General features: G+C 37.9%; 1 protein-coding gene across 3 annotated transcripts in view; it reads right to left on the bottom strand.

Moving 5' to 3' along the window:
- Positions 1-21,411, bottom strand: part of IL15 (interleukin 15) — a 61,053-nt gene that overhangs the window by 1,841 nt on the left and 37,801 nt on the right. Inside the window, exons 1-5 of one of the 3 annotated variants that reach the window (XM_081135513.1) lie at positions 8,504-8,602; positions 7,485-7,582; positions 5,610-5,694; positions 4,315-4,359; positions 1,772-1,909 (exon numbers count right to left, since the gene is read on the bottom strand). In XM_081135513.1, coding sequence (XP_080991639.1) covers positions 1,772-1,909; positions 4,315-4,359; positions 5,610-5,694; positions 7,485-7,582; positions 8,504-8,515 — 378 coding nt within the window. In that variant the 5' untranslated portion in view covers positions 8,516-8,602. Of the gene's footprint in view, positions 1-1,771; positions 1,910-4,314; positions 4,360-5,609; positions 5,695-7,484; positions 7,583-8,503; positions 8,603-21,411 lie in introns of those variants that run through there. The other 2 variants (XM_081135514.1, XM_081135515.1) reach the window with 2 other exon arrangements.

Here is a 21,411-nt window from a genome sequence, read left to right as displayed (position 1 = left end):
AATTCAGATTCACCAATATTCATCAAGCACAGTTTCTATGCCAGGCACTGTCATATTCCATATAACGCTGTCCTATTTAATACTGAAAATAATCATGTCAGATAGGAAGGCAGACATATTAAATGACTCATTTCAGTTGACATAATCAATGAAATTCTCCACATCCAGGTCTTCTGACTGTGCAGTCCTGCCCATTCCTTCCACTATATGTCCCACACTATGCCATGATGAGGGTGACTATGAGCATCGCATAAAAGAGTTGACCACTGATACTGTTATGAATTATGTGTTGCATGGGTCAGTTTTTCTTTCAGTAGGATAAAGATAACATACCACAAGAGTATTTTAAACATTAATATATTCATTTCATAAATATATTGACTAACTAGCATATGCCAGGCATTGTTCTGGGCGTTGGCATACAGCACTGAAAAAAATACAAAATATCTGCCCCCTTGAAGCTGACATTCTAGTAGGGAAACAGAAAATATTCATTAAGTAAAATACATAGTATGCCAGAGAGTGGGACATGCAGAGAAGGGGACATGGCATGCTAACGTGGACATGGGAATGCAATTGTAAAGTGACATCACTGAGGAGGTGACATTTAAGCAAAGACTTAAAGCAGCCTGGAATTCTCAGGGAAAAATCCGAGGTGTAGCTTAGGGTATTTGCACTTTGAGTTGCCTCCACCTGAACATACTCCCCGATGTATTCTTAAGGCTCATTCCTTCCCGTCTTTTCCAAATGTCATCTTAGTAGGTTAACCTTCCCTAAAGTAGAACGCCAGTGCTTTATCTGTCTTTTTTTGGCATTGGACTTAGTGAGTAACTGACTTACTCATTTGCTTATTGATTGGTTTATTTATGCTTCCTCCCTCCTTAAGAGCAGAGACCATATGTATTTTTGCTCTCTGTTTTCCCGAGGGCCTACAAAGGGGCCCCAAAAGTATTTCCTAAATTAATGAATTATTATTATGTCTTCTTTGTTCATAAAACTTATTTCTATCCACTCTGCTTTGACCACTAGCATTTTGCCACGAAGGCCAAAATCTGTTGTACCTCAGGGCCTTTGCATAGCTGATCTCCCAGCTTACTGTGGGAGTTCCCAGTATTTGTCCTCCTGGAAGCCCATATTGTTCATGTTGCCTGGGATAGTACAAATTATTAATATTTAATGCTCAAAGTATTAATATTTTTATTATCCTTTTGCAGCATTTACAAGAAGACAGACTCTGACGTGAAACTGCTTGGGTCTAAACCCTGGCTCCCCATTTTCCTAGCTGCGTGAATTGGAGGAAATGATTTAAGCTCTCAATACTTCGATCTCTTCAACTTCGAAACAAGGAAAACTGTCCCACAGATTTATTGTAAGGACTCAATGAATTACCACTTAACTCTTGAAGGACTGAGTCTGGCACAGAGTAACAACCCAATAAATGTGGATTACTATTATTCATGCCAAACTCTTAATTATGCAATTAGATTAATGTCTATCCACTGCACGTGGTGATAAACACCTTGAGGTTAGTGATCCGACTGGTTCACCACTGTCACTCTCGCACCGAAGCACACTGCCCGGCACCATGCAGGACATGTTTGTTGAGTGAATACATCAACGAGCGGCTAAGGGTTTCGAGGCGCCACCCTGGATGCCACTCCAGTGGAATTAGCTCCCCCTCCCTTGGGAGGGTCTGCTGGTCCATTATATCCGCTATATCCAGTCAAGCTAGAAACACCTGCTGTAACTGCACAACTACTGAGCAACTCACCATATTAGAAGATAAGCTGCTGTTTGCTAGGATGGTGAGGTTTTCGATCACCTGTCTAATGTCCACGTTATTCGACTCCTGCGAAATAACACGTAACTCCAGGAGAAAGCATTTCATCGCCGTTACTTTGCAACGGAGCTGAAAACAGAGTTACAAAGAACCGTTTTGAAAACAAACTATTCTCCCCTTTAGCATTTTCACATAGATGCAACTTTAATTTTTTTTAAAACATCAACCCAAGTATTTTATAAGGCAACACAATACCCCTAAGAAGTTTGACATAGGAAGCAGCTTGATTGTTCGACATTGAAATCGAAACCGAAACAAACTGATAACAAATCAATAAAGAAGGATAGTGATATTTCGCAGATGAACCATGAAACGTGGAAATCATGAGCCATCTTTCCTCACTGAGCACATTTCCTCTGTGCAGACGCTGATGATACTGGCCTGAGACTCTGAAAACGCTAACAGCGAGAGTGGAGGAACTTTGGGGACCGGGTTGCACTGTTAACCTTTGACACAGCGGTAGCTGCCAATCAAGCTCCCCCTTCAAGTCCCCAAGTTTCAGAGGCAGGTGGGATTCCAAGAAATTTATTAGAAAAATCAAAGTAGGGTTAGTACCTAGTTAGTCAAATCAGAAACGTGCCTTTTAGGTATCTTAAAAATATGTTTTCCACAAGAATTACCTTAACAAAAAACTAAACTGAGAAGAAAAGAGGCCTTTAATGAACATCTGGGGGTTTGCCCGCGCGCTGCTTGACTTTGTGTGCTCCGTGCCTTGCGCAGTGCCGGGACCCTGCAGGCCCCGCACAGTGCTCCCTGCAGGAGTGAAACAAAGAAGGAACCACTCCTGGGCCTGGTGCTGGCATACAGGTGGTTTTACTTTCTGTGGTTTCAGTTACCCGTGGTCAACTACAGCCCAAACATATGAAATGGAAAATTCCAGAAATAACCAATTCATAGGGCATGGCTCTATGATCCTCCTGACATATCATCAGAAGGTCAACAGTTGGGTAACACTACGTCACAATGCCTCATCATTCACTCCACCTCGTCCTATCACACAGGCATCGAGTCATCTCAGGTCATCATAAGAAGGGTGACTACAGTACATTGAGATATTTTGAGAGACAGACCACATTTATATAACATTTTTACAGTATATTGTTGTAAATGTTCTAGTTTGTTGTTATTTATTGTTGTTAATTTCTTACTGTGCCTAATGTATAAAATTACTTTAGCATAGGTATTTAGGTATGTACAGGAAAAAACACAGTATATATAGAGTTTGGTACTATCCATGGTTTCAGCATCCATCGGGGGTCTTGGAATATATCGTATCCCCCATGGATAAGGGGAGACTAATATATTCCTTTCCCCACACAGCAGCTTCTCAGGATCGAAAAGGTAAATGCCATCCCCAAGCTGATAATAAAATAAATAATAATTAAAATAAAATCATAAAATAAGACCAAGGTTTAGAAATGTTCAGTCACTTCCAAGGCTGTCAAGATTTAAATCTCATTGTCAATCTCAGCTTCTTTCTACAACCCATGAGTTACAAAGTTATCTTCTATGCAAAAAAAAAAAAAAAAAAGCAGCAATCTCAGGATGCTGAGAGTTGGTGGTTAGTTGACTGCTTTCTACTTTGAAAAAATGCAAAGAAAAATGGAAAGCATGCTGAAGCCAAAGGTGGGAGACGATTTCTGTGTGCTCAGCACGATGCAAGTGGTCGATGAATATCTGTTTTTCCTCGTTTCTGGCTATGGCTTCTTTCCAGTAGTACTTAGAAATTCCTCATGGGGGCAAAACCTTCTATTTCAGGGAAGTTCAATTAAGAAATAATAGAGAGGACTCACTGTTCTGAATAGTACATAATACGGAGTTTGTTTTATATGAGGTGAAGAAGTCAGGGATTTGTTTCTTGATTTTTAGGAACCAATCCAGAGGGAAAGGACCAGCAACATGACTGAAATTGTACATGCCTTAGGCAATGCCAGGGTATTCATGTAACAAGTTCAAGATTATTTTTGAATTTTGATAGGTTTTCTGGGTTGTGTTTGTTTCTCTTCTTACAGAAAAACCAGACAGAATCCTTTTCTGACAATTGTAGAGATTCGTGCAAAATATGAACCATAAATGCAGTTAAGCAATTTGTAGGAAATAGGATTAAAGATGGTAATATACTACAGCACTGGAAACAACTGATATGCTGGATACTTTTAAATCGAATCTCTTAACTTGATTCTAGCATTTAACTGCATCATGATCTAATTGCATCACAAAATTATATAATATATTTTGTTTGACATTGATGGAAAAGGCTTTTATGTATTTCACAAAATAACATCGATGTAGCTCTTTGTTCCCAAGTCCTACAATCTCAATAATTACTTATGAAAATGCATTGATCGTGTAAGAAAACACCAAAATTTAGATTTTAAAACTATACATTTTAGTAAACTTATAAATATATACTTCTTAGACTTTTGAAAACTAGAAAATAGAGAAATTTTGAAAAAATAAAAAACTGTACTCACATCAACATTGCTCTCAGTATATAAAGTGGCATCAATATGTATAGACTGAAAGGGAACAAAATTAGATAATATAAAAACCATGCACTGCTTTAGATATATTGAGAATGACCTACTGACAACATTAAATTAAGCTTTTTAAATTAAATTCTTTGAGATAATTTTAGATTCGTGTACAATAGTAAGAGAAAATACAGTGAGACCCTGTGTACCCTTCACAATTTCCCCGCAATGGTGATATCCTACATAACCATAGTACAAGATTACAATCAGAAAATTACATTGATACGATCCACCTACCTTGTTCAGATCTCACCAGTTTTATGTGAACTAAAGTGTGTGTAGTTTTATGCAATTGCATCAATGGTTCTGTATTTTAGTTATTATAATTTTCATATTATATTTGGTTCCTTTTACACATTGTTATTATTCTGCTAACACTTTCTGATTTTTTCAGTTGTTTCAAAAATATCTGTAATTGCCTGTGGGTACATTTTTATGATGGCTGCTTGAAAATCCTTGTCTAATAATTCTGACATCTAATTCATGTCAGTTTCAAAGTCTGTCTGTTATCTTTTCTCACTCAAGTTGTGGTTTTTCCTGCTCCTCCATATGATGAGTGATTTTCAATTGTATTCAGGTATTTTGGCCATGACATTAGGAGATACTGGTCCTGTTTAATGTTCTAATTTGGCCTGCAGCCACCTTGATTAGGTTTAGTAAGCAGATTCTGACCTGTTTGTGCTCTGGGATTCCAAGGACAGTTCAGTTTTCAGAATTGTTGCGGTGCTAATTTGGAAGGGTAGCACACTTAATGGCCCTGGGATTCTCTGGTCCCTGCTGTGTCACCCACTGGGGCAGAAGATACTTCCTTAACCACAGTTGTCAGTGGGCCCCTTTTCTTTGCCCCCTGCATCCTGTAGGTTCTCCCAGGCCAGCGGGTGGCTTTAGGTTGGAGAGGGGTTCTCTAGCCCACAGAATAGGGAGCCTTTCCCAGGGTCAGGCTATTCCTCTCGCAATTGCCACAAAGATGTCTGGTTTCTCTAGTAAAAAAAGTGAATCTCTGAGCTGTGGTGACAGAGAGCTCTTCATGCTAGACCACTTTTAAATTGAGTTTAAAGATCATTGGGATTTGAAAATTGTAAGTAAAAGTTTTCATTTAAGACTTCACAAGGCTCACTAATTTCTACAAAAATATTGTTTCAAGTGAGATTGCATTAAGACTGACAGCAAAACACAGGGACAGGCCTCCTCTACAGCAGTTATACCAGACAGTTTATGGAAAAATAGGTACTTACTTGAATAAGAGTTTCAAATTTTTTCAAATCACTTATTACATCATGCCAGTTTGCTTCTGTTTTAGGAAGACTCACACTGATACAGCTGAAAGCAAAACCAAAAAGTAAAGCATTTTGCATGACCATAGTACTGTTTTGATAAATACTAAAGGTGAAAGAGCAAGCTAGAATGTCTTATCCCAACCAGTGAAAAGATGAGTGTTCTCCTTGCCTTTGTGCATTCAACGATCGGCCCTGTGGATGAACGGAAACACCGAACACCCTGACACTTTAAGCTAACTCGGGGGCTGACCAGCCTGGATTAGAGAAAACCCTAAGTTGAAGGAATAACTTATAAAAACCAGGTGCAATTTATTACAATGAAATAAAAACAGCACCTAATGTGTGGTAGGGCTCAGTGAATGTTTTTGAATGAATTACTGTTTTAACTTTAAGTAGAGGTCCCATGAGGCTTTTAAGTCTAATAAATACATAAAATTCTTAAAATGAGCAATAATCATCCAGACGGGCGTGGCTCACCGGTTGAGCCTGGAGATTGTGGTTCAGTTCCTGGTCAGGGCACAGGCCTGGGCTGCGGGCTTGATCCCCAGTAGGGGGCGTGCAGGAGGCAGCCGATCAATGACTCATCACTGATGTTTCTATCTCTCTCTCCCTCTCTCTTCCTCTCTCTGAAATCAATAAAGATCTATTTTTTTAAAAATGAGCAATAATCACTTTCACATAGTGATTTTGAATATAAATGTTCTCTTTTTAAAAAATGTTTTTATTGTGTGTTTTTTTAGAGAATGGAAGGGAGAGGGATAGCGAGATAGAAATAGATGTGAGAGAAACATCTTAGATCAGCTGCCTCCTGCAAGACCCTTATTGGGGATTGAGCCCAAAACCCAGGTGTGCGCCCTGACTGGGAATCGACCTGTGACCTCTTAGTTCCTGGGTCAATGCTCAACCACTGAGCCACATCAATGGGGCAAATTTAAATATTCTTTACAGTATATTAAACATACCCCTTTTATGTTGCGCATATCATTGCTATGCTTGCAGCCTAGACTGTAGCCTAATCTAGGCTGAGTGATCATATACTTATTAATGTTGGTAAAACAAAAGTTTAAAATCTGGATAAAAGCCACATAACTGACCAAATGACTATGGAATGATTCTTAAAGCTTCACGAAAAATAGTTGATAGTTGATGGATTTTCATAGAAGCACGAGAACCAACACTAATCTTTCCTGTGAGGAAGATTTATCTGCACAAATCTACAGTTCCTCACACCGTGAGATAAAGAGTAGAGGAAGGCTGAACTGAGTCAGATTATAGAACTATGGGGTGGCTGCTTAGGTCTAGAGCACAATGTATTAGTTGCATTTAAGAAAGAAAAAAAAAGTTAATAGCCGTGGAAAAATATGAATGTTTGCTAGTTAAATAGCCGTAGAAAAATATGAATGTTTGCTAGGAGAAAAAACAAAATGTCTAAAAAAAGAAAGAAATGCTTCCAAATGAACTAAGATAGGGTTCAAAGGATAGAAGAAGTCAGTGGCAGGGAATAGATAAAAGAGTAACATGAGCCAGTCCTAAACGTCCATTTTTACTGCAATGAAAATCATGCAGGATATTCATAAGAAATGCACTTCCAAGTGTAGTTATATACCAACAGGTCTAATTTATCTGCAGGATGTTGATGCTCTTTTCTACACTATTAGGATGTAGGAATGCTCAGTGTTTACCAAACCTCCTCCGAGTCTCCATAATCTGCCCAAATGCTGACTACCTCAGGTGTAGGCAAACTGAACACAAATCAATTTCATAGAGAAGATATTGAAGAAGAATGGTCATGGCCACTAGCATGATCATATTTATGCCTATAGATAAAATTACCCCAAAATGAAGACATGAATGCCAGCCTCAGTTAAAAAATGACTGTTCAGAAGTAAGCACAAATAGCACTGGATGGATGTACTTCTCAAATATGGTTTCTGAAAAATATAATCAGAGAAAATGGTTATTTTAGTTAAAAAGTGATATTTAAATTAGTTTATCATATTGTTAAATCAAAATTAAAGTTAATATTCCTTAACAGAATTAATAAAACTAGAATTTACTTGGTTTGCTCCCTCCCCTCCAGCTTTATTTCTTGTGGGCAAAAGTCTTTAATATGTTTTTAATACATATTAATTTTAACAAAATTTACAAATCTACTAATATCACCACTATTTTTTTTATTATCCTTAATCTTCCTCTCATCCTTCTTTCATTTTTAAATAGTTCAACATATTTTATACAGCACGGATTAATAACAAATTACTAATACAGGTTTATAGTTCTATATTAATTTCATGTAACTATATGAAATTAATTATAAACTAATATCATTTAGAGAAAAAACTGGATAGAAATGGAACCAACTGAAGATACTCTATGCCACCATGAGAGCCACTATCTAATAATTTTTCTTGGTGATTTAGAAATATCACCTGTTTTAGGACTTCCCAGAGTTTTGATACTTTTGTCTGCCTCTTTCATGGTGTCACAGCTTTAGAATTTCAGAGAGCTAGCAGTGTTGACTGTCATTTTAACCACTAAGATTGTGATTCATTTAGTCTATACTGAAAGAATGAGTAACACCCAGACTACCCAATTCACTGAAGAGATAAATATTTAAAGAACAATTGGGTGAGATAAGTGAAATAATACATTTATAAGACATGAAGAGCATATCAAGGTTGTTAATAGATAAGAATCCTATTATATTTACTTTCAAAATAAGAACAATCCATGTGTGAACAGACACCTGTTACATCCCAAGATCTTTAAAGAAGAGTCATATTATAAAATGTCTGTGATTTAAGTGACCTTTTAGAAAAGTCCATATAATATCTTCATCTAATTATTCTTACCGAAATTCTCATTACTCAATACCAGGGTAAATCCTTCAATATTGAAGAAGAGCTGGCTATGGCAATGGGTTTCCAGCAGCCATCCATCCAGAACACATCCTATGATAAAATCCAGGGAAAAGTATGATCCATTAAAAACACAAGTAAACTAGTGGGGGTGGGGGGCAGAAAGGGAAGGGAATTAATATTTATTGAGCACCTACTTTCCCCTGGGCACTCTATTAGTCACCTAATAGATGCATCACATTTAATCCTTACAACAATCTTATGAGGTAGGGTTAGCAGCATTTGGTAAACTGCCCAGGCCCCACAGCAAGTTTAAGAACAGCCAGGCTTTGAGACCAACTGAACAAAGTTTCTCTCTCTCAAAAAAAAAAATTTTAAAAAAATCAGTAAAAATGTGTGTGTGTGTGTGTGTGTGTGTGTGTGTGTGTGTAATCCATGATGGTCAAAGAAAACCTGAAAAGGTAAAATATTCTAATCCTTTCTCTTTGGCCAAGACACAATGTGAACTATTAATATAATTAGTATCAATGATGGTAATATTAGACTATGTATTGCTTACCCAGTGTCTTCAGGTTTACAAAATTACTTCATGTACATTACCATATTTAATTCTGGCAATATCATTATGTGAGAGAAACTACTCTTACTTTACAGTGAAGAAATGGAGGTTCTGAGAGGTTCAGTGGTTTGCTTCAGGTAAATGTTGGACATGTAGCCACAGAAATTTTACCTCACAATCCAGGTTGGACAGGGAGAGGAGGGGTGCAAGGGTTTTCACAAACTCTGTGGTTGTGAAGTGTAGGCCCCCTTACTGTAGGAAGCACCTGGCCCACTCCAAGTGACTAATAAAAAGCCACTTCTCTCTGACAGTGCAAAACTGCCTCCAAACTGCTCTGATGCAAAACAGAACTCAAGTTCTCTCACAGGCATTATCTCACTTGACTCTCACCAAAAACCTGGCAGAGAGAAGTGGCTGAAACCAGGTTCATTACTTATAAGAGGCAAATAAAGGGATGAAATAAATTGCCCATTTCCTTTTACATCATATTTTTGGAGAGCTGCAGAAGCAGTGTGTAACCCTGGAGTACAAATTTCACGTGGCCATAAAATGTCCTCGCACTTAGCATCTTTGGTTTGTCCTTCATTCAACTGGGTGCCTACATCTGGTGTTAAAACAAAAAAACAAGACTAAGTCCCAGCCGGACCCTTAGGGAGCTCCCAGAGCTCAAATAGGAAGTTTGGGAATCTTGTGACTGGGTCACACTGCCCTGTGCTTGTTGACCTGATGGCAGCCACTGCTAGCTTAGAGAGATGTCATTGCCCAGGGGTAACATATCTGGAAGACTGGGCAGACACATCAACACATCTGGCCAGTTCTAACAGCTTTAATTCTGCAGTAACTTGTAAAAAGAATTGTGAATATGTTACGAACATTCTACACCAGCATTATAGTTTATCGTGGTGACAAAACATAATCTAACACGATTGTTTTGTTTTAGTCTGTTTGTTTACTTGCCTAGTCACACATGTAAAATACATTTTAATAGACTTAGCAACAAAAGAAAAGTTGTAAGTATTGGTTTATGCGGTAGCAGTAAAGACATTTATCTATTCACTCAAAAACACTAAAGATGAGGGCAAACCAGGTTGAGTGTGGAGTATCGTGAATGTGAGAGCACAGCCACCCTTTACTGGAAGGCGGGTCGACGTGGAGGTGTAAGTTCTCGACTACGGCTTTTGTTTTTCGCAGTTAATTAGGACTAAAAGTCATCAGCAGAGAGTGAGGATGGGGAAGGGGTGTTAGGGGTTGAGGACAGAGGACAGTAAAAGAAATCACCATCAAGGCAAGAAGGAGAAGAAACTAAAATTAGCAGGGGATGAGAGCCATGCCTATTGGAAGTCCACGGTCATGAATGGCCAGAAAGTAAAATTAGTCGGCATGCCCGTGTGTGTTTTCTCCAGCCAGATTAAGCTGCAAGGAACAGGTAGGCCTGGAATAGGTAGAAAATTGGACTTAATCATGGTTGCTTATGCCAGGCAAGTGCACACACAAGAGAGGCAGGGGACTGTAGAGTATATGTCAGGAAGTGCACGGGAGCTATGTCCAGGGAATTTTCTTTTCATTATAAAATTTCATGAAGGAAGTGTTATTAGAATCACACCTTCAAGATTTTAGACATGAGTTTTAAAAGGAAACAACATTCTAGGTGGAGGAAAGAGACTGAGCAAGAACATACACCAACAAATGCAGTGTGTATTCAGAGAAAAGCGAGTCATATGATACCCGTCTGAAAGCAGTAGTGGGTAAGAGTGGACAAAACTGTTGCCCCTCTATAAAGCAGGAATTGGTAAACATTTTTTCTAAAGGGCCAGACAGCACATCAGGCTTTGTAGGTTTTGCAGGATCTGTAATGATGACGTACCCCAGCTATTACAGAGTGAAAACAGCCATGGACAACACATGAATGAATGGGTATGGCTGTGTTCCAATACGACTTCATTCATCAAAACAGATGGTCGGTGCATTTGACCCACGCTTTATAGTTTGCAGACCTATGACTACTGTGGATCTCTTTATCAGTCCCATTTGAGTACAGCTGAGAAACTGATATCTTTAAATGCCTCAGACTTTCTTATCATTAGGGATACTAGCATTTTTCAGTAATTGCTTTCAAGCTGCTTTCAATTGACACCAATATAATGAAAATGTCAAATATAAAATTTCGTGAACAATCTGTGTTCACTAGTAAGTCTAAAAAAACATTATGAACTAGCTCAACCAGTGTGACTCAGTAGTTGAATGTTGATCCATGAACCTGGAGGTCACAGTTTGATTCCCGGTCAGGACACATGACCAAGTTTCAAACCTGATCCCCAGTAGGGGGCACACAGGAGGCAACTGATGATTCTCATCATTGATGTTTCTCTCTCTCTTTCCCTCTCCCTTCCTCTCTCTGAAATCAATAAAAACATATTGAAAAACAAAACACATTATGAACTATGTTACCATGGTTACTACTGTGATTTTAAACAATTAATTCATACAAATATAATATCTGAAGTTGGTATTTAATTCTCTTATAAGGCCACACACATTAATAGGGCCTATAAATCTCACAGTTTGTTGAAACAACAAAAATAAATGATTAGGTAGGATGTTTATTCTTTTAAAAATACTATTTCATGCAAGTTTTATAAAATATATGTATCTTAAATACATATATTTTAAATAAAATGTTTAAATTCTTAGGAATACTTAAAACAATACAAATTGCTTAATTATACTGAAATGCTTCCAAAGCAAATTGTAAACATTTATATATCTATACTGCCAAGGATAAAGGCAGTGATAAAACTTGGAGACCTGTAGTTACCATGACTATTCAAAAATCATTAATTAAATAGATAGTATCATAAAAGGTAAATATAGGACACCTAGAAAGTTTATCATATAAGACAGACAATGATGCATATATGTAGCTAGAGGGCATATCTCTGAGCACAGTTCTATGTAGCAATATGTTCATGTGCTTTAAAAAAAAATTTTTATTGATTTTAGAGAGAGGAAGGGAGAGAAAGAGAGAAAAACATCGATGTGAGAGAGAAACATCGATTGGTTGCCTCTTACACACATCTCAACCAGGGATCCAAATCCCAAACCTGGGCATGTGCCCTGACCAGGAACTGAAATAGCAACCTTTCAGTGCTAGGGGTGATACTCAACAGCTGAGCCACACTGTCCATGGTGATGGACTTTTTTTTTTTTTTAATCATTATGTGCAAACATTCTTGAAAAGGTCTTGTGTGTTTTTGAAAAATGTTAGCTAGTACAATTCTCTAAGGCAGGTATAATGGACAGCTTCTCCAGAGAAGCACAGCTGTGATGTTTTGCCTTACTGTCCAAGAACAGTCAATGAGATCTGTTCCTCTAGCCCACTTCCCCAAAGTGCTGCATTCAAAACACTTGGGAAAGACAAAGAAATTCTTTCAAACCATAGTACAAAATTACAAAGAGCTGATAATTATGAGATAGGTCTAGAAATTCCAACACAGTATTGAAAAGGAATTCCCAAGAGAGAAGAGAGAACAGAGAGGAGGGGATAATCACAGACATGATAAAACAAAATTTCATAGAGGTGGAAAAAACACTAGGGGTCACACTGATGGGAATAAAAGGATAAGTGAAAAAAATGGTAATTTTAAAATAAGTTTCTTAATTCCTAAAGAGCACCATCCTAATAGCACCTATGGAATAAAATCAACAGGAATCAGAAAGAATCTGATCATGGTACTTATCAGACAAATAGAACAAATCTTCAAAGTCTAAGGGAAAATGATTTGAACCTAGAAAGCTATTAGTATTTGAGAAAGAGGGAAAAGAGCATTCCTTAACAACAGAACTTAGAAAGTGTAAGATCCACGGAATGTTTGTGAAATAATTATATTTCATTCCAGGAAATAAAATACATTCCAGGAAAATAAAAATGTTATCCAAGAAAAAAGATGAAAAAATGTGATATTTAAGGAAGTTTGAAGCATAAAAAAGTTAACATTTATACTTGGGTTTAAGTGCTTTTTTAAAACCTCATTCATTTATTTATTTTGCAAAAATGTGAGATTCTTGTGGTCAGAAATCTTGTTTACTCTTGTACTTCCGGCACATAAAAGCATCCATGATACATAATAAGCCCATATTACATGTTCGTTGGATTTTATTTTTAATTTCTTTACAACTACATTGTCCCCATTCTCACAACTACCAGCTTCTTAGCTGCACTTGCTTCCTTACCCAGCAGGTGTCCATCAGTCAATCATTTTAATATTATCCGACATAGCACCCTAAGCCTCCCCCACATTTCATCTTCCTGCTACATTTATTTTGCCAATTTCAAATTCCAAGCTGCAAGGTACTGCTGGAAAAAATGTGCCATTATAATTTCTTGATATAACCTCTAATGAGCCCTTTATACATCCTACAGCCTTGCTCTCTCTGATATTCTCCACCACACTTTTAATGTCAACTTTATTGAGGTATAATTTCGAGATAATAAAATACACCCATTTTACATATATGATATGCAGAGTCTTGACAAGTGTATACATCCGTGAAATCAGCATCACCATGACTATAAAACATCTACAATCAAATTTCTCTCGTGCCAATTTACAGCCACTCCATTCTCAACTCCTACCACCAGGGGCAACCGCTGACCTAATGTGCACTTTTCCAACTAGCAGCATGGGGAAAAATCATGAATAATCTCCCTACGGAAAATGATGTGGGAAACGGAAGAAGAATATTCATGTTAAGATTATAATTTTAGCTGGAGAATGTGCAACATATTCACAATGATTAATTGCAAAAATCAAAAGAAAAGTTTACTACAGGAAAAGAAACCCCTAGATATATCATTATAATTTCCAAACTAAAACGAAAGTGAAAATTTAACCTACCTAATGGACGGCAGTGGTAGGCAGAAAAGAAAAATTAAACAAAGGAGGCACAGCAAAAAATACACATAAAACATAATGTGGCAGTAGTCAGTCTAAACATACAAGTATATCCACCCACGCATGCAAAGATGTGATAAAAACTATGTCTGCTTACTAAAAGACAGATGCTTAGATTGTGTTTTATAAATAGGGAGAAAGGCAGAGATAAATTTTAAAATATGCTATTTATAAGAAATGGAACAAAAATAAAATGGTAGAAACAACAGTATGGTGGTTACCAAAGGGAAGAGGGGTGAGGGGGAAGGTAGTAAAGCGTAAAGGGGGTCAAATATATGGTGATGGAAGAAGATCTGTCTTTGGGTGGTAAACACACAATGCAATAAACAGATGATGTATAAAAAATTGTACGTTTGAAACCTATATAATTTTATTAACCAATGTCACCCCAATAAATTTAATAAAATTTTTTTAAATGGTACAAAAAACTTGGAAATGTAAGAAATGAAAAAGTATAGTAATAATAGTACTAGACTAATTAGAATTCAAATAAGTATTAAGCTATACAAAAGATAATGCACATTTATAAAAGTTACAGCCTACAACGAAATATATTAATCATGAATCTCCATGCACCTAACAATATAGCTTCAAATTATATAGAAGAAAAATAAGAAGTTATTAAAGATTTTAAAACAGTTTTCAGAAATTTATACATAAACAAAAAATGAGTAGGGCTATGGTCTGTGTTACGCAAGTAAGCTGGCTCTCAAAAATAAAAATAAAAACCACACTGATTTGTAACATTTGCCAATTTCTGTTACGTAAATACCCTACCACACTGATTTCAAGCCAATGGTTTAACAACTGGTTCACAAAGTGCCTGAATATTTAACCACTGGCTCTCACAAGCCAACTAGAGCTGATTCCAGCACACACAATAAACAAGGTTTTATGTAGTATATATGTATATTGGGTAAAATATATAGGGATAGAAGAAAACATTCTACCTTACAGAAATAGCACATTAAAAAATGAACACATCATACATTCATAAAATGTTGTCAATGACCTAGACAAATAATGTCTACATACTAAACCTAAATTAAAGTTTCAAAAAATTACAAAAATCTAAAATCATACTGACACATTTTGTGATCACAAATCAGTATCAGTACATTAGATTATAGAATTGAATAATATTGAATTACAATAGTACCAATAATAATGAACTGAAAATCAGTATTAAGCCCTGGCTGGGTGGCTCAGTTGGTTGGAGCACTGTCCTGTACACCAAAAGTTTGCAGGTTTGATTCCAGGCCAGGGCACATACCTAGGTTTCGGGTTAGATCTTGGTCAGGGTATGTATAGGGGGCAATCGATCCATGTTTCTCTCTCTCTTCCGCTAGCCCCTAAAATCAATAAACATTACCCTCAGGTAAGGATTTAAAAAATCAATAATAAAAGACTAGAAATTTTTTTTTAAATCTATCCACTTATACATGAAAAATTAACCTTTTAAATAATGCTAATATAAAAGAAAATGTCAACCTGAAAATTCTACTTTGTTAAAAAATACTTGTTGAATATGGCAAAAGCATAATCACAGAGAGTCCTATAGTCTCTCATAGAAAGCAATTAGGTTGAAATGTCTTATTATGCATTAATCTCAAGAATCTATAAAAATAAAGAAAATAGAATAAAGTATTAGTAAAGATAAAAGCAGAAGTTAATGAAGTAGGAAAAGTAATTAGTAAAATTGAGAGATGGTTCTTTGTAAAATAAATCTGATCAAAACTAAAAAGGAAAGAAAGTCTCAAATTATATATATTAAAAATGTAAAAGGGGCCATTATTACTAGAATAATTTTTATAAATTATATGTTCATATAAATCAATTTGAACATTGACTTTCTAAGAAAATATATATTATTAAAATAGACTCAAAAAGATGGAAGAAACCTGATTGAAGATTAGTCTAAATATAAGTAATAAAAAGACTGATTTATGAAGGTTTTACCAAACCTTCAAGGAACTAATAAATCCTTCTGGTAATATAAGATTATTTTAATTCACAGGCACACAAATCTGATAGCAAAACTAAGTAATCATATCCTAAGAAAGAAAACTATATAGCAATTTCTTACATGAACATAGGTGCAAACTTCTACAATAAAATATCAACAAATTTCATCAAGCAGTATGTTAACAGAATAAAATTACATGACTGAATAGGTTTTATTCTTGAAATGAAAGGTTGGTGACCATCAGGAAGTTTATTAGTGTATTCACTACATGAAGAAGTTAAACGAGAAAAGTCATATGAATGCCTTAGCAGATGGGGAAAATATGTGACAAAATTCAGCATAAGTTCTTTTAATTTTCAGCATAAGTTCTTAAAACACAAAATGTGGAAATATTCTCCACCTGATAAAGAGTGTGTTATACAAGCCACAGGATTCCCCTCTGGAGCCATTCTCACTAAGCATAGGTACAGCATTAGGAAGCACACAACCAGGGCCGCCAGTCAACACTAATGTGGTCACAGCTTTGTGCCTTCAAGTCCTGACTCATTCTGACTCTCTAGGTGACTGCAAGACATGTATATACCTTGGTTCATTTTTTCCCCCCAAATCCCCAAAATGGAGGTAATCATTGAACATGCCTCTTACGATTATTGTGAAAAGTAAATTTTACATGTATAGCATTTTAGATTGTGCACAAGGCATAAGGACTCATAAGACCATTTATTAACATTACATTGGCAGCTCATCAAGAACCTTTGAGGAAAAACATGGCAGGCATCCTTAGTCAGCCTCATTTTACAGATAAAGTAAAACTCAGAGAAGGTAAGTGATTTGCCCAACATTACACATGCTAAGAACTGGAGTTTAGTCTTGGTTCCTTCATTCACTTACACATTCATCAAATATTTATTGAGCCCCTACTATGTGCAAGTCACTTTTCTTCTAAGGACACAGCACTGAAAAAATTCCAGAAAGTTAGAAAACAAACAAACGAGTAATTAGAAAGTATGGCTGATGGTGTACTCAATTACTGTGGCGATCGATAAATACAGTGTGTGAAATTAACCTCTATAAGGAGACATTAAATTCAAGCACAAACCTAAAGGAAGAGAGTCAGCAAACAGTGTCTGAGGAAGTAACTTTGTTGGCAGGGGCAACAGGAAATACAAAGACCATGTGGGAGAAGGTCTCGGGGGACTAATGCAGCCAGAGATTTAGGAAGTGAGGTGAGGGTGAGGTAGGGGAGAGCGGGTGAAGACCTGAAAAACCCAGGTAAGCATGTTTGGTACAGGGAGGAGGTGAGCTGAGGCCCACGCTGAGCCGCCGCAGACGCACACTCGGGCGGCCTTATTGACCACGCTTTGTGTGAGTGAGTGTGGGCGCAGCGAGATGATGGGAGGGTGGCTCTAACGACCCAGGGTAATAGTCAGGGAGCTGGAGGGAGATGTATATTTTCAAGGTACAGGATTTGCTGATGAATTGGACGTTTGCGATGAAAGCAAGAAGTGTCAAGGGTGACTGAAAGGTTTTGGCCTCAAAAGGGAAGGTTGCCATGATTAAAATGAGAGAGGCTGCAAGAGGAGCAGGTCTGAGGAAAAAGTCAAGAGTTCAGGTTTTTAAAACATTAAGTTTCATGATTATTAGCCGGTTTTATCAAGATGTTGGGAAGAGAGCTGGATTTCAGGACAGAGTCCCAGAAAGAATCATGGAATATTGATAATATACCAAATAAACAATGACTCAGGAAACCAGGGCCAAGCTATCTTCACTATTCAGTTCTGTTCAGCAGACATTTCTGAGCACCTTCTGCGTGTCTGGCCCTAGGGTTCCAAAGGCGGAGAAGCATGGTCCCCATCCTTTAGGGAAGCACAGAAACACACATGTACTTTCGTTATATACTATAAATGCTATGGCAGTTTGGGTATCCAGATTTTGAGGTTGATAGAAAACATCCTAGAGGAAATGGCAAAAATAAATTACCTTAGAGAGTGATTCAAGTTAACCAATCTAAGAAAGAAAAAAAGGGCTTTTCAGGCAGAGGGAAATAGTGGGCAAAGGCACAGGGGCGTGAAACAATAGGAAGCACGCCGGCCCACTCCAAGCACCCACTTTTACTAGCACATCAGGTTGGAGGAAGGGCTTGGTAGCGATATGGTGATAAATGGGTTCAGTCACAGAGATAGTCTTGCTTGGGTGGAGAATTTGCTGTTCACGGTGCTCGTGAGGGCAAAGGCATGACCAAATGTGCACTTGATGTAGATTATCTTGACCACTGGGCAGAACATGTATTTAAAGGAACCAAGACTGAAGGTTGGAAAGCGCATGAATTATTATTGGAGTGGTCCACATAAGGAGCTAAACTGAGGAAGTGGCAATAGGACCTGAAAAGCAGTAAAGGGGCTGTTTATTGGAGCCCTACTTCCCAGCAAAACTGGCAGGTCTTGTTGGCTCTCTGGGTACGTGGGGTGAGGGAGGATGAATAACAGGTTTTATGGTTTGGAACTTCAGGGCAGTGGGGCCACTAACTGAGATTGGACACAAGACAGGCCTGGTGTGAGAGAAGCTGAGCCATCCAGTCTTGGACTCGTTAAGTTTGGGAGGTTGGTGGGATACCAAAGAAATATTCTGGTAGACAGACAAATATGTAGATTAGAAGCTCAAGAGATGGCAGGGCTGGATAAATAACGTGTTGACTTAAACCCTTGAGTTCAGCGGAGATCAAGCTAGAAGAGCATGCAGTGAGAAAAGGAAAGAACGATCTGTGACCTTCCTTCAGGTGAAGGCCTCGGTGCGAGGCCTCTAAGTGCTTCAGGTTGTCGGCGGCAGCCAGCGTGCTCGCGCAGCAAGCAATCACAGCACTCACGTGGAGGGCACTCCCTTGAATGTGAGAAGCACATTTTTTTCAATTTGAACGTTTCTGAAATTGGGTCACATCTTATAAATGATCTCTACTCTCATTCTCAGAAAAGCAGTTATTAAAAAGATTGTGCTTCTTAAAAAAATTGATGGTGTTTCAGGGCAGGCTGTCTGGGAAGGAGATTCTCATGGACTTAAGCGCAGGAGGTAGATGGAGCATGTTTGCAGAATCACTACCTGTGAGGGCAAGGAAGCAGAAATGGGCAGAGGAAGAAACGAGGCCATTCTGCAGGCAGTAACTGGGCTTTGTGGAGCTTGGAAGCTGGGTGGCCCTCTGCAGCTGTGCAAATTGGGGAAACAAGGGCGTTTATGACCTCCCCTCCCCTCAAAGAACAGCGGATGGAGGCTGCCCCTGGGGAGTGGGTGTGCCCTTTGAAAGGAAAGTTTCTCCCAGAGAGGACTGTCAGCTGAAAGCTCTAGCAAGTAGCACTCCCAGTAGCTGAGATAAAAAAATGTTTCCTTCCTGAAGGGGAATATGGCCACAGCCTGACGTCCACTACAAATGATATTTAAGAATGAAGGAACTAAAGCATTTTTATCTCAATAAGACTGTATATTAATATGATTATGAAGTATTAAGCACAAATTTTGTCTGGTGCAACCATTTAAAAATCCATTTTAGTAAAAGTTTAGGTCATCTGAAATCCTACCCTCCCTGTTTGTGATAAAGTGGAGAGAAAGAATTATACCTAAAAATTAATATATGTATTATCACAAAAGATATTCACTGCAAAATTCCTAGGGATTTACTGAAAAATTATTTGGCAATGAAAGAGTAAAATAACAATGGTGAGTGCTTACTTATGGAGCACTTGGAATGAGAGGCAGATTTCACACAAAATCAGTGGGGCTCCAAAGCCTGTATTTTGCATTGCCTGTAGTGTGGCCCCAGAGGATGGTCACTTTCTGACTTCTAGAAATCAACCTGGGTTTGCAGCAGGTACTATGAGCAGGTGTATTCAGCAGGCAGGCTTCTGGCACTGTCTTCAATCTATTTGGACTCCAAGGACAACCTAACCCTAATAGATCTTATCTATAGACCATGGAGTGTCTGGACCTTACTTGTGACTCTGAGGATGTGAATACAATGCATCATGGCCACTGTGTCCCGGCTCTCAGCCACCTTCCCCTCAACTCTCACAGCAAGACCTTCTCACAAGGGTGGGGATAGGGAGTCAAGAGGGAACAGCAGGACCTAGCCAAGCTGGAGTCACTGCAGAGGCATAGGTGGCCTCCCTGAGTTCATGCCAAGAGAGACTCAAAAGCTGGATTTCTCCCAGACTTCCCTCCAAACAAGAAATCCCTGAGTGTGAAGCCCTGGAAAAGGTAGAAATGTGTTATTTCCGGTAATGCATTATGAAGGTAAATGAATACTTCTTAAACCATCAATAATAAACTACAAATTTCAATCTACTTTCTCTACTTCGAGAGAAAAGAATACATTTTCTTTTCTTTCCATTCTCTTTATAGAAAATATTGAAAATCATTGTCACATAAAAGAGGAAATATAAGTGCATGCAGACAAAAATTTGTAAGAAATAAAGTATATAAAGATGATTAAGGTGTTTATTAATCACAATGATGATATGTTGGAATGTTTTGGTATTTTTCAGTTTTTGGGGTTTTTTAAAAATATATCTATTGATTTCAGAGACGGAGGGAGAGGGAGAGAGAGATAGAAACATCAATGATGAGAGTCATTGATCGGCTGCCTTCTGCACACCCCCAACTGGGGATGGAGCCCGCAACCTGGGCATGTGCCCTGACCGGGAATCGAACCGCGATCTCCTGGATCCTAGGTCGATGCTCAACCACAGAGCAGCACCTGGCCGGGCAATTTTTTTGTTTGTTTCTGTAATTTGTGATTTATTTTCCTAATCTAAATAAAGCCTTAAAAGTGTCCTAGTTGACAAATTTTGTATTCATAATTTAATAATCTTTTTCTTGAAGAGGGTCAGACACTGTTCAAGCTTGAAGTCCCACAAACCTGGATTCTCCCTAACTTCTGACACTCTTCCAAGCACTTCATTAATTCATTCAGGTAAATTTATGCGGTAGACTCTGTCATTATTCTACTTTGCAGATGAGGAAGTTGAGGGCAAAGAGTTTAAGAAACTTGCCCACAGTAACTCACAGAGGACAAGACATGTTGAGATTTGAACCTGCCATCTGTGCTAAGCTGAAACAGGCAATTTACAGGTTATTTTGATGCATTTTGATGTGCATCCTTCACTTATCATTCAACATTTATTAAGCTCCCTTTTGGTTAAAGGAATGTGTAATCTAGGGTAAGGGATGTGTAAAGGAATGTGGATAATATAGGGTAGATTTGAGATAGTTCCTACCCCGACAAAGCATAAAGAGGAGACCCACAATGCTGTAATGAAACGCATAATAAAATACAAGGTATTAAAATGCTATGAATCAATAAAGGAGACGAATGAATGAAGCATTCTGTTCTGCCAAGTGAAAGAGAGTGAGCAATGAATAAACATCTGTTAAGTTTCCT

The sequence above is a fragment of the Miniopterus schreibersii genome (assembly GCF_964146895.1).
Source record: "Miniopterus schreibersii genome assembly, chromosome: 4".
In the NCBI taxonomy this organism is placed as follows: Eukaryota; Metazoa; Chordata; class Mammalia; order Chiroptera; family Miniopteridae; genus Miniopterus; species Miniopterus schreibersii.
Note: the sequence above shows the minus strand (reverse complement) of the source record. Positions and strands in the feature narration are given on the sequence as shown.